Source organism: Haliaeetus albicilla, chromosome 14 (assembly GCF_947461875.1).
Source record: "Haliaeetus albicilla chromosome 14, bHalAlb1.1, whole genome shotgun sequence".
Classification (NCBI taxonomy): domain Eukaryota; kingdom Metazoa; phylum Chordata; class Aves; order Accipitriformes; family Accipitridae; genus Haliaeetus; species Haliaeetus albicilla.
Window position 1 is genome coordinate 11222160 of NC_091496.1, and position 14541 is coordinate 11236700.

General features: G+C 36.3%; 1 protein-coding gene across 13 annotated transcripts in view; it reads left to right on the forward strand.

The window, feature by feature from the left end:
• Nucleotides 1-14541, forward strand: part of CACNA2D1 (calcium voltage-gated channel auxiliary subunit alpha2delta 1) — a 426426-nt gene that overhangs the window by 236821 nt on the left and 175064 nt on the right. For all 13 annotated transcript variants that reach the window (XM_069801699.1, XM_069801697.1, XM_069801705.1 and 10 more), the window contains exon 6: nt 8966-9095. In XM_069801699.1, coding sequence (XP_069657800.1) covers nt 8966-9095 — 130 coding nt within the window. The remainder of the gene's footprint in view (nt 1-8965; nt 9096-14541) is intronic.

Here is a 14541-nt window from a genome sequence, read left to right on the forward strand (position 1 = left end):
GGAAGTGTCACACTTATCTTTAGGAAGATAAATATATCTTATATGTCTTACGTGCTTAAATATTTAAAATACATATTTCATTTTACCTGACATTGTAGTTAAAGAGAAAATAGGAGAGGGCAGAAATGAATTTTTGCATACTGATGTTACTACAGCAGACTTTATGCAGGTTTGCTGTGAAGGTCAGCTGTTACCTGTAATTATGAGAAAAGAACGTAACTTTCAATTCTTTTCTGGTTATTAAATAAGAAGTCAAGGTTCCAACAAATACTAATTCTAACTCACTAAAATATCATATCAGTTTTAGGAAAGACAAGCTGATTGCACAGGTGTCTCTAAAATAAATTGCATTAATTGCTAATATGCTTAGGTGACATCAGATTTTCAGCCCCTCACCCTGCCATCTGATCTAACCTTAGCCTTACCTTGTTGAGACACTTACAGAATAGAGTCTCTGCCTCTTCAAATCAGAGTTACATGTATCGTGGCTTGCTTGCTTTGGGCCTGTGGTTGCAAGTAGGTGGTCTCCCTGAACTCAGTGGTCATTAGTTGTAGGAACAGGCTGACTCAGGCAATTTATACTTTTAGTTTTCAAGTAAATATCAAGGAGATGGAGGAATGGTCTTGGCTTAGAAAGTGGAACAAGTTTTATTTGGTAAGTCTGGTAAGAATTTGAATTCTTATCTTCCGTTTAAAAGAGTAAATCTGAGCAGGTGTGTACTCCAGCCTCTCTGGGAAAAGTATTAGTAAACAGATTTGAATTTTTAGTAAGATGTATTGCCATGGTCTGTCCCATTTGCATCACTAGTCTACCACAAAATTCCTTCTTTAATACTTGATCAGCCATATGCTGACTACCTTTTTTAGCTGGGTAATTGTTAATCATGTTGTTGAAAACAGGCTGTCTCTTCCAGTTTCCTACCTGCAAAATTGTATAGAAGTTTTATTTAATGATTTGTAAGCCATAGATACAAAATGCAAGGATAGATCCTGTGGATATGATTAAAAATAAAAATAGTATCAGTCCTTTTAGCATTTTTCTTCACAAGATGGATGATAAAATGCTGGTATAATCATTTGAAATTCAAAATAATTGCTGTTATAATTTCCGTTAATTCCTTTATTACTATCTTTTCATCTTACGGTTATTTTTTTAGCTTATTGCCAAATGAACTCTTATATCTTCATAATGTTCCATTTTGTCAGAAATTAAGAAAATAGTTATATTATTTACAAGAAACTATAATTATCTGAGTCATGGTATTTAAGGCATACTCACAGATGTAATGTCACCTCTTTCAAACAGAAGATGATTTCCAGAAGCTTGGATTTCTGTTTTGAAACTCTCTCCACCTGAAGAAATTAGGACAACCCAGTCCTTCTCGTCTGTTTCTCTAAAATGTAATTCACTGAAAGGCTACAAGAGAACCAGACTTTCATAAAATAATAGTTTGGGTTGGAAGGGACCTTTAAAGGTCATCTAGTCCAACCCCGCTGCCGTGGGCAGGGACATCTTCAACTAGATCAGGTTGCTCAGAGCCCCGTCCAGCCTGACCTTGAATGTTTTCAGTGATGGGGCATCTACCACCTCTCTGGGCAACCTGTTCCAGTGTTTCACCACCCTCATCTTAAAAAATGTGTTCGCTATATCTAGTCTGAATCTACCGTCTTTTAGTTTAAAACCATTACCCCTTGTCCTATCACTACAGGCCCTACTAAGAAGTCTGTCCCCAGACTTCCAAGTCTTTATGTTTGATAAATGGATTACATCAAGGATTCATTTTTTCATGAAACCAAAGTCATGATGCAGTGAATTTTGTGAATAGGCTGGTATACAAAGAAAGAGAAAACACTATTATGTTTGGGATATATAATAATTTTGTGGGTATCTAAAAATTCTGATCAGAAGCTGTGAACTGTGAAGGTCAGATAAACGAATGCATTGAGTGGGTTTTGAACCATCCATAAAAAAATAATCTAGTTCTGTATACATAAGACAGGGAGAAGCCTGTAAATAGATGTATAGAAATTATTATCAGTAAAAGATAGTTTGCATTCAGGAAAATGTCTTAAGAGGCAAATAAATGCTTTTTAATTAATTTGGCTATATTTGATGCATACTAAAGTTACTCAGTTGGCAGAATGCTGAAAATAAAATGACTGCTATAAAACTTCTTTTAAAAAAATGTAAATACTCAATGCAGAGTTCCATTCATTTTCTTACTGACATACAGTAACCAACCGATACATTAGAAACATATGGAAGCACTAAAAGCACTGAAAACAACTCATATATATTTTAAATAAATGGCCCTTGAGCACGACACACTGACAGTTGCACACAGAAAACTATTTCCCTACATCTGAAGCTACCCAGACAGTATATATATATTTGTATATATATTCTTATATTTATATATATGAATATATATATATATTCTTATGTTTAACAGCACTCTGTTGTCTAACAGATAAAGTAAGAATATTTAAGTCCTGAGCCAACTGTTTTCTTATTTTATTTATAGCTTTTTTGGTCGAGTTTTGTCCCTAAGAGTAGACAGAAGGTGTTCACTTTACTTAAAATCTTAGTGTAGCTGAATGAAGACCTCAGTCTCCCACTGACACAGAAACAAAAATGAAGTAAGCTGTTTGCAGTTCTGTCACAACCACCTAATGTACTCTGCAGTTTTCCCGCAGCTAGAAAATCACATCTATCGAAAAGGAAATAAAAATGTTATCAGAAGGCAATGCACTCATGACATTGTCTAAAATGCTATGAAAGTGCTTTGGCTATTAGAAGTGCATTCTAGCTGCCTCTTCAAAATTAACTTCCCTCTATCTTGTCCTTAGAAGAGCTGTTCCCGTCCTTTGCTTGCTGCAGGCATATTGCTGAGCCGTGTGCTTCAAGCAACATCTCATTTTACTCTCCCCATCAGGTCCAGCTGTAACTTTTTAATGGGGCCACAAGCAGTGCTGGAGGGACTGTGTATGTAGTTCTGCTGGATTACTTTCCTCAGGGAGGAAAAAACCCCGACAAAACAGCAAAACTGATTTTGAGTAAGGAACTGAGCGTAGGAAAAATTCTATGCTTATTTTGTATATGATAGCACTCATTTGTACAGGGTAGATCTGGGAGTGGACTAAAAGAAGCATAGGCAGTGAGACTCAATTGCTTAGAGTTTTACATTTAGAAATTTCAACAGATATTCAGAAATCAAAAAAGGGGAGAAACCTAGAGATGAAAATATAAAACTTTTGGAAATCTGCAAGGAAAGACAGAAAGGAATGACAGAGCAAGAATTTTGATGTCCCTAAAACCGTAACAATTATAATTCTATCCACATTCATTCTCTAAAATGGCATTGATAGGGACAGTGAGGTTTTATGCAAAACACAGTCCCTAGATACTAGGGCAATGGAAAATACTAGCAACCAATTCCTTTCTATTTTACATAAGTATGAAAGCAGGCAGGTGCCATTATTTCTTGCTGGATATTGGTTTGGGAATTTAAAAAAAGAAATCTACCATTTATTCCTTTGTCCTGATGCTAAATCTGTTCTAATGCTTGGAGCAACTTCTATGTTGCTCCTGAAAAGAGTTTGCCTTCAGAAAACAACTAAAGATTACTTCAGTTTGGTTGTGGGGTTTTGTGTGTTTAATTGACAATATTTTTTTAATTAATATCAGTTTTCTGATCTTCAGTTTTAACAGCTGCAAGAAGCAAAAACTAGTAAGTTTTATATTTGTGGAAAAAATATCTCATTTCTACAGTAACTGGTGCTTTTCAATTAAATGAAGATGTTAATAGTAGAGATGCAAAATCCACTTGTCTTCCTGTGGCTTTGATGACGAAAAGTAACTGAATGCTGTGGAAAGGAATCGGGATGTTTGGCTGCAGTGAAATAGGCAGCTAAACTATGTCAAAGTTTCTTGAAATGGCCTTGTTTCTTTTTGTTTTAATGGTTGTTTGCTTTTCTATACACATTTTTCAGTGATACATCTTTGCATAAAGCTTCGAGTTACCTCATGTACATACGTTAATTTATGTTCACAAAGCCCTTGAGAGAGAAGTTGCATTATTTCTGCTATGTATTTGGCTTACAAAAAACAGAAAGTAACTTCCAGTTTATTTTAGATCATGCCAAAAGTGATTTAGCCAAGATCACAAAGAACAGCTACAGAAGAACCCACTTTACCTGAATTTTAGCTGCTATATCAATTTCCCTTTATTCTGATGGTGAATGGTAGACACATGAAAAAATACTTCATTTATTTAAAAAAAAAAAGTGCCTTAAAATGGCACAAATGTGAACTGAAAAGAGAAATGGATTTTATCTGCCTCACAAGGGAGGGAGAAATTGGTCTGGAGATTCATTGCGGAGAAATGAGTGAGTTATTTTGCTGATTGTCGGTGGTAGGTAACAATGTAATTCAATAAGTGAAGGCCAGGTTTGAATAGATAGAAAATTAATCTTCAGCCACTATCTCCTGTGGGATTTTCCTGTGCCAGTATTGATTGCATTTCAGCTCCTGACTTGAGAGAGAAATTGGTTGTAGTTGGATTTTAATTATATTCACATGCTGGATTACTTTCCTCCAAAATATGTGTTTTGCTACTTTCCTGAAAACAAAGTTTAACTGGGTATTAAAACGGTAACAACCAATGCCACAATCTGTCAGGCTTTTGATAGAAATACCAGACTAAAATAATTAATAACATTGACGTTTTCCTTTTTAATCTTTCCTTTTCTTTTTTTTTTTCCCTAATTTAGATGTGGGTTACTTGAAATTAATGAATTTCACAAATGAAAACTAAGTAGTTTTTATTTTATATAGAAATATCCACTACAAACTTGGATGTATAAGGCCTGGCACAGCATTAGTCTTGCTGGTCAGGAGGTAGTGGCCTGAGTGAGTGCAACACTAATTTGTCTGTAATGCTTCTGATACTTGCCTGTTGCATGCAGAATGAGTTCAAACACCTTTAGATTTAATAGCAAAATTAATCCTGTGTGAAGGAAACTACAGAACTTTTAAAGGATTTTGTCATTTCCTGTCTCTGACTTTTTGGAGGCAGATACATGCATTGTTTCTATATCAGTTATACATCACAAAATACTCCCAGGAAAAGTCAACGATAGGGATGCAAAAGCTTCTACCTTACTTTATGTAGTTCTGGTAGATCTACTGCCCCGCATCAATTAAATTGAGAAGAGTTCTTAGATTCATGTTCTTGTTTTGGTATCATGTAATATTGGTAGGAAGATCAAACAGATCTTTACCACAGTCGTCTCTGGGGGAGCCTGTGTGTGTGTGCTGTTAGAAATGTGGGAAGTAGACTTTACGTTTGAAAGCTTAAGGCATTCAGGTGGAATATTTAAACCTTTTCAGTTTCAACAAAGTATAGTCAAATTTTGGCAGTAGACTTGAAGTTGCTTCCATAGCACATGAGTGATGGGAGAGGCTGAAAGCTAGTCTCTATTACTTGGAATGAAATTGAAATACCAACCAGAAGAAACATAATAATTTTATGTTCAGATGCTTCAGGAATTTAAATCAAAAATCTAAATATACTATAGTATGAAAACTTCTGTGCAAGACCTGCTAGGATGGACCTTGTGGTTTACCCCCTTTCTCTTTTACCATCCCCCTGTCCCTCCCAAAAATTTCTTGTGGAAAATTAATTGGAAGAAATCTTTTGACACCCACTCATTCTGGTGTTTTTTTGTAATAATGTGGCTTTATGCTCCCCAGTTATTTTCTCAAGTGATCTGTGAAAGCATCGAGAGTTTGTAGTCATTGGTACTAACTTCAGAAATAAGAGTGTTAGGGTTTTTTTTAAATCAAATGGCTTTCAGGCAGGAGAGAAATTTTCTCACATGAATGATTGATTGTTGAGATTGCATTTGCAGAATTAGACAAACTCGTTGCTTTGAGCAGCATGAAGCCAAAAGAAACCTTGTGAAAAGAACTCCAGAATTTGCTTAATGTATAGCATTCCAGTTCTAGGGGGGCGGAATCCTGTGTGATAATGTAGAACAAAAAAAACCAACCACAAAACCACACAGCAAAAACCTACGTAAAAATTGAGCCAAATTACATTGTCTGAAGCAAAAACCCACCAAAAACTTATGAAAAAACTGAGCCAGATTACATTGTCTGGAGCGATCATAATGCTGTGTCATTTCAAATGATAGAGTGCATAAACTGGCTCCAGTTTGCACAATTCAAAAGAAGTTATAATGGCTTGTGGTGGGTTGACCTTGACTGCCAGGTGCCCTCCAAGCCACTCTATCACTCCCCCCTCTATCACTCCCCCTCCCCAGCAGGACAGGGGGGAGAAAATAAGATGACAAAAGGCTCATAGGTCGAGATAAAGGCAGTTTATTAAAGAAGAAAAAAGGCCACGCACAGAAGCAAAGGAAAACAAAACAATATATTCTCTATTTCTCATAATCAGGCCATGTCCAGCCACTTCCTGGGAAGTAGGGCCTCCGTACACATAGTGGTTGCTCCAGAAGACAAACGTCTTAATAACGAATGCCTCCCTCCTGCCCTCCTTTCTCTTAGCTTATATTGCTGAAAACAACATCATATGGTATGGAATATTTCTTTGGTCAGCTTGGGTCAGCTGTCCTGGCTATGTCTCCTTCCAACCTCATGCCCATCCCCAGCCTACTGGCCTTTGGATGGGGTTTGGAGAGACAGCCTTGATGCCGTGGGAGCACAGCTTAGCAGTAGCCAAAACACTGGTGTGTTATCAACACCTTTTTAGCTACAAATACAAATACAAATCACAGCACTATGAGGGCTGCTATGGGGAAAGTTAACTCCATCCCAGCCAGACCCAATCCATGGTTTTACTTTCTGGTAGATCTAAGAGCATGGCATACTGGATCAAAATATTTGAGGCTGCATTGTACAAGTATTTTCTGTTTTTCTAATCCACATTCCCAAACTAAAACATTACTGTCTTAGAAAGTTCTAAATGCAAAAGTATGATATTCAGAAGTCCCCTGGACAACGTCCATAACAGAGGTCATTACGTCCACTAGAACTATTACATGTGAAAGTAGAAGGCACCGTGCAGTGTTAGGTGTTCCAAGGAGAATAATGTTTTTAGGTAATTTACACTTTTTATCAATTTAGAATATTTAATGCCATGATATACCTGGACTTTACCTGGTAATAGATTTGCTTAAAGAAAAAAGGTCATCCCTTACTTTGAGTATTAAGAGTTATGCTTTCCCTTCTGTCTCATCCACCAGAGTGGGGTTAAGTAGTAAGTAAGTAACAAGTTTTAACTTCTTAGCATAAGATATAGTAGCTATGCTGCATAAAAGTAGTCAAAATTAGTACCCACCTTCTTTTCTTCCAGAAGTTTAATAGACTTGTATTGTGAGATTCATCTCACCTAATTCTAGACAGCTGTGTTGCAGACTTCTACATCTAGGTGACTTGCCTTAGGGCTGCCTTTACAGTCAGTGGAAAGTAGGAGGTACTCCTCAGGCATGATTCATGTCACGGGAGAATAGGTGTCTAATTAAGATGAGATGAATTGCACTCTAAAAATGCTCATTTCTCTTCATTGACTATGAAGGCAGCCTGGGGTCATGAGGCCAACGCTGCTATGGTGTTGAAATCAGTGGATGCCCCTAGTTAGATGAGTTCTGCCCTTTTGTGTTTCCAAAGGAAACCACCTCCTTGAAACTCATCTTGAGACTGCTGCTTACTTCAGGCAACATTTGAACCTATACTTAGTATAACATTTGTCCGTAGCCCTGTGATGAAGCAGATGAGGAAACATATGCAGTTTAATTAGATTATTTTGCGGGTAAGAATATTTAGCTAACTTTGATAGGGTATAATAGACACAGTGGTAATGTATAAAGAATAGCCTCAGCACGCACATGCCTGACACTAACCAGACAGGTGCTTCTTTGTCAGCACTATTTTTCAAGCATAGCACATTTTCAAAAACTGATGACTCTGCAGTATTAAAAATATTGATATAGTTGCCTAACATTGCTGACCTGAGTAATCATTCGGTATCATAGTTGATTCATTATTGATTTAAGTGGCAGTCTACTCATGCCATGTGGCCTCCTGTTCCAGCTGCAGCTGACCCAGGTAAAGACATTACCACCTCCGCTTTGGTCTTCACTACTTCCTTGGTTTCCACACTTCATGCAATTTTTGTAGCGGAGTTAGAAAAAGCCTCTGCTTTTCAAAATTTTTAAAAACTAGTCCAAATGACCGAGTGAGTTGGAAGGAATCAAGAAGACAGGGTGCAGACAGGTGAGAGAGGATGGGAACCCAAGGCAGGCAGGTGGTGGTGAGCACCTGAGTGTTTGGGAACCTTTCCATCCAGGCAGCTGTAGCCAGGAGAGTACATGAGATTTCATCGAGATTTATTATTAAAATAAACCAATGAACAAAACCTGTTTCAATCAGAGTTCTAAGAAGGTTTAATTTCCTTTCTTTGTCTGGATGTGCACCACTGTTTCTCAAAAATTGATTTATGAAATGTATGTTAGTGGTATCATTTTAAGATTTGTGATTTACTATGTAATCGACAGAAGGAAAAAAATGAGGTATACAGTATTTATATTTAAGATTCGGTACAAAGTATTGCACATAATAAAAGGTAATGTATTTGCCTTGCATTAAGGGTGTAAAAATTCCATGCACTTGTGAAATTTAGGTGTGTAAGGTGTTAGGCTGTCACTTTTCTTTTGCAGCTCTTCATTTCACTGAGTTGCACTGGGTAACTCATAATTTGAAATAAAGTATACACAAATATTTCTGGACCTGGAGCAAATAAGTGTGCTTATACACAAATGCAAAAAGTTAGCTATGAAAGAAAGGCTATGAGTCTTTTATGTAAAAAGAGGCAAATGGGAATGGAATTGTTTTTAGCATACTTTGTAATATTTTGCCCTTTACATGTCTTTCTTTAAAAAGCCTGAAAAGAATGACACTGAATCTGGCAGCCAGAGAATCAGACCAGTATTTGAAGAAGATCCCGTTTTCCGACGGCAAACGTCTTACCAACATGCAGCAGTCCACATACCAACAGATATTTATGAAGGCTGTAAGTAGCATGTGAACAAAGTGATTTTATTTTAATACGAAGCTTATTATTTGTGTCCCATTCTTAAAAACAAATAACCTCCAAACAAAATTTTCATCTCCCATTTTTAGTACAGATTTCTGTTGTCTTTTTTTTCTTCTTTCAGTAGTACTTCAGAGGTGTGCTCTATTAGGCATATGATTCATCTTATGAATTAGTAGGAGCCATAGTTAAAGAGATCCATTAGGATTGAATTTGAGTCTCAGAAATAGAACTGGAGGTGAAACAAAACTCTTACATATTCTAATTTTCTTATCCATTCTTTCTCTATGCTGTGTTCTCATTTAATACAAACAATTCTTGACAGCTCTTCTTTACATGGTTTTAGCCTCAGGCAGAGATGAGTACTGAAAACAGTTTTGAGTACTGCAAAAGCATATACAGTTCAGGCAAATAACATGCTGTGCGAGATGGTAGTACTTACATTGCATGCAGTGCGTTTTCAGAATTGCAGTAACAGACTTTAGCAGAGAATTTGAATAAATTCTTTCTAAACTATGTGAAAAATAATATATATATATATACTGCTGAGGATTCTTTAATTGTATTTCAAAATTAGGTATTTAAGTTACCTTTCAAGATGAAAATAACTTCTTTTCCATGCTTATCATGAGGAAAAAATTATTATCCAATAAAAAGGCATTTCAACTTTCAAAATGGCTGCATATTTTTTTTAAAAGGGGAAGAAAAATTAAATAGGATCCATATTTTCAAGGTTTTTTTTTTATTTAGGGTCCTAATTTCAAGTATGCAGTCTTTCTCCTCTTTCAAAATCTCATCAAGAGGAAAGAGACCCTAATGTGACCTGAGCTCTTTAAAATTCATGACCACAGTTGTGTGCAGCTTATATAAATGACATAGGGATGAAAATGGAAATGTCAGCATGGTGGGGGAAAGAATCATAGTAGCTCGTATTCTGATATGGTGTGCTTGACTGACAGACCTAGAGGATTATTCTGGGATTCTGGCTTTAATAAGTGGTAAAGTGCACCTTAATTGCAGGATTACAGGGAAGAGACAAACCATTTCCTTTGCTTTTGTTTGAAGAGAATTCATACTTCGCTGTTTAAAATGCTATAAAAACTCGCCTGCAATTATTAGGATATTTGTAAACACCATGTGAACTTTGATATAAGATTGTCATCATAACAGTACGTAAAATGTTTTGTTGTTGTGTTGAATTTAACATTTTAGATGGTATTCCTAAGGACTTTTGTCCCTTAGAAATACATGCTAGGTAATGTTACTATACAGCCTGTTAACCTAAAAATGAAGACAGGTTATGACTTCCATAGGAAAGGTACAACTTTAGTATCTAATAAAATGATAATAACAGACAGAAATGTACATTTTGAGAGAGGTAGCTGCATGTGCAACATATATGGTTCATGAGAAATTCATGATTCTTTGGGTCTAGCTATCACATTAATTACCAGAGATGTGGAAGTCTAAAAAGTTACCAGGAAGACTGTAATTCTGTGTCAGCAAAATCCTCTTGTTGGGTAGCTGGGTAACTTCTGATTACAGATGGCGTTTTCAGAGATAACAGCTTGAGAATACCTAAAAGTCACAGATTCCATATCAATGTCCTGGTGTCAGCTGGGATAGAGTTAATTGTCTTCCTAGCACCTGGTACAGTGCTGTGTTTTTGAGTTCGGTATGAGAAGAATGTTGATAACACACTGACGTTTTCAGTTGTTGTTAAGTAGTATTTATACTAAGTCAAGGATTTTTCAGCTTCTGATGCCCAGCCAGCAAGAAGGCTGGAGGGGCACAAGGAGTTGGGAGGGGACACAGCCAGGGCAGCTGACCCAAACTGGCCAAAGGGGTATTCCAGACCATGGGACGTCACATCTAGTATAGGAACTGGGGGCAGTGGGGGTGGGGGGATCGCAAACACAAAACACAAAACCATTACCAGGTTTTATTTTACAGTAACAAAGTTCATATGTCATCTGAAACACAGTGAACAATAGAATGTGGTGGTTCACCAACAGATTTCCAAAACTAGAGTTTTATTTTCTTTTCACAAGCAATATTATCTGCAAGCAATTTTTATAACCCTAGAAAGACTGATAATGTATCTTGAACACTGTTGTCATTTTTCTTCCTGTTCACATGAGCTAACCTGTCATTTCTTCACAGAGGTTTCAGCACCCACTGTAGTAGAGAACAGCTGTACACTTTGAAAGTAGTCTGCAATAAATCTGCAATACCTTGTTTGCATCACAGTCTGCTAGTGAACATTTACAAACAGATAGTACAACAAATCCTTCTGAGAAACAGTGGATGAGACACAGTTTACAACTTTTACTGCTTGGAAGCCAAATTTTTTGGACTGAATTACACCTTGGAAAGCAGATTTCATTTTTTCCTCCCTTTTGTATATGTTTTGTAGGATCCCAAGAGAAACAAAGAATTGCTCTTTGGATCTCACAGAGCAGGTTTCAATGAATAGATATTTGACTTGCCTACTCTTCCTTGAGATTGGTTTTCATTTCTATTGCCTCTTACAGTAGCAGGTGGTTGTCTCTAAGGGAGAGGGACAATTGCAGTTAGATCCACGCACATTCCTAAATCTGAATTTTCACTTGGATCTGTTGATCATGCTTTGTCATGTTAAGTATTTTTTTGCTGTATGAAGCTGGGAATTTGAGAATCACTGTCTCTTAAGCAATGTGTTATCCATGACAATCTTTCTTCCCAATTCAGGTTTCATTTGTATGGTAGTTATTATTTATGATTTTAAAAAAATGAATCAAATATCTAATTTCCATCATATTAAATTCTGAATGTGTGGATCTATCCTCCATTTAGCCCTTTGAAACTGGGGAACTGGTTTAGATAGTAATTCTCTAATGGTGCACCACCTATTTAAACCAGACAAACTAGTATGTGCTATAAAATAATATTCTTTGACTTCCTACATATATAGTGATTTTCTTATTTTGAAATACAGTGATGAACTTCTTGTGAAGTAGTCCCTTTTATTTCACTGTAGAAATACGTGATACATCATTACAAAATATCCATTCACTACATCCAGGTTATCACTTTGTGGCTTACTTGATTGCAGAAGGAAATATTACGAGAGTTATTTTTGCTTTACCCTGTATCTGGTGCCAAAGCCGAAGTAGAGACAGGGAAATGTCTAGGCTGTTATTTATGTGCCTGTTTCTGAGGATACAGTCCCACTGCAGGAGAGGGCAATCCCAGTAAAGTAGATGCAAATCAGGCTTTTAATTCAGTATTTTTCAAGAGTCCCATTTAAAATCAACCTGCTGCTGAAAACAGAACAGACCCTCAAGTCGTCTTTTACCACTGGGAATTAGTCATGCATCCCCTATTAGTAATAACAGATCATTAAAACTGTACCCTGCTTATCCTTAAGCAGAATATGGGAACTGCAGGCTAGAAGTAAGAGGAAATCCTTGGCACAAGGCAAGTGAGGTTAATCTGCCTAGTGGATACCCCCACACATTGCTTTCACTGTCTGAGATGCGCAATGCACCATCTGCTGCAATGGTTGCTCTAGGTGTAAGTCTGTACTGGTGTTACAGTTTTAGGAAAGATGTTAGGCAAAGCACAAACAGGGATTGCTTTTTTTCTCTGTGGTTACTCCTGCTTTACTTCCTCTGAATCAGAAACTGAAATATTGCTTCCACATGTCACTACTTGATTAGCACTGAAGAGTTGATTAAAGTGTCAGGTTGACAGTAATGTGTCTTGAACATGATGACATTCACTTTGAATATGTTTGGACAGCTATCAGCGAGAAAAAAAGGCGTCCCCTGCTCAGAACCCATTAAAACAGTGATAAATAGTTACAATTAATTGATGGTTCTCATAGCTTAATAATCATGAAATATACATGCTGTGTGTTCATACCCTCCTTTTATTGGGATGGCAGGCAAAATTTTGCTGCTTTATAAAATCTTCTAAGATGTATATTATTTTTTGATAGCAAGTTTGGCAGTGGACATCAATTTTACCTTTGTAGTAGTGCATCATATATGTAAGTATTCAGTTATTGATAAAGTATTTTGACATAATAGTGCTTAGTACTGGGGGGCAATTGAAACTTTCAGGAATAACCTGAAAAGTTCTCTTTTGATGCTATGGTGATTTTTGTCTTGACTGGAATATTATCTCTTTGACCGGAATTTTTGTACTATTGAACAATTTCTGCATATCTTGGGTATCTCAGGCTACGAGCTTGAAAAGAAGAAATATTCTTTGGGAAGAAACTTAGAAATGCTGGGAAGTGAAACCATGGGAGCAAGAATATTCCCCCTCCAAAGAAAAAACAAAATAATGCCAAAAAACTAAGAAAAAGTGCATTGTCATTTATTCATGGAAGGTCTTATGTGTGGATAATAAATAAGATTTATTCAGGAATCAAGATATTGATAAGGTGTTGTGTAAATATTTTGGCGTGCTACATCAGCATTCCTTAAATGACTAAAGGAGCAATAAAGCTTTTTTTACCTTTTTTTGTATTTAGTTTAAATAGCAATAACAGACAAGACAGTTTTATTAATTAAATGGCTTTGTTCAAAATATGTTAAGATTAGTTCTGTTGATATATTTTGGTTATAGCTGAGAAACAAGCTACTCGGAAGTATTTTTCTCATGGCTTCTTCTAAGGGATAAATTAATAGTGCAGTTTTACTACAGCTGAGATCGAAAAATGATTGTTTCAGGTCTCTGATTTTGTGTGTGTGTGTTCACACCTTTAAATTTGGTAATAGAAATTGGATTACATCATTATGTATGTCTCGTGCAGATGGCATGTGAGATTACTGTATTTTCTAAATTTTTTTTTTTAATGTTTTCCATGATTTTAATCAGTGAGTTATTTGTGTAAACATGTAGTGAGTGAAGTGGACCTTTAAATGAATTTTCAGTGTCATCCTGTTTTAAATACCAAACACTATGGCTTGGGGTAAATATAAAGCAAATGTTAGTTGCAGCTAAGTCCCTAAGTATTTCTTGGTAGGTTCAATATTAAACCTGGAAGGAAAATACCAGTGCAGAAGATTAAGCAAAAAACTCTAGGGTCAGTATTGCTTTTTATGTTCTGACAATTATGATTTTTTTTTTCCCCCCAAGTAGCTTACTAAAGCTCCCTGAATGAAAATCTTTTTAAATAAGCAGCAAAAAGAAATAGCTTTTCTAACTTGATGAAAAAGCTTGTTTCTGTCAGAATACAGAAGGCTTGAACTTGAACAGTATCCTCCACAATGAGGAGGTACTTGCATTTTGGTACTGGGATTACCTTAGTTTGGATGGTCTAGCATATTTGCCCGACCAGTCAAGTTTACCATGACTTCTGCCTTAAATTACCAAAATTTAAGATAATAAGGTAAGATAAGGAAAGACTGTCTGGTAACTAAGGTTAATTTAT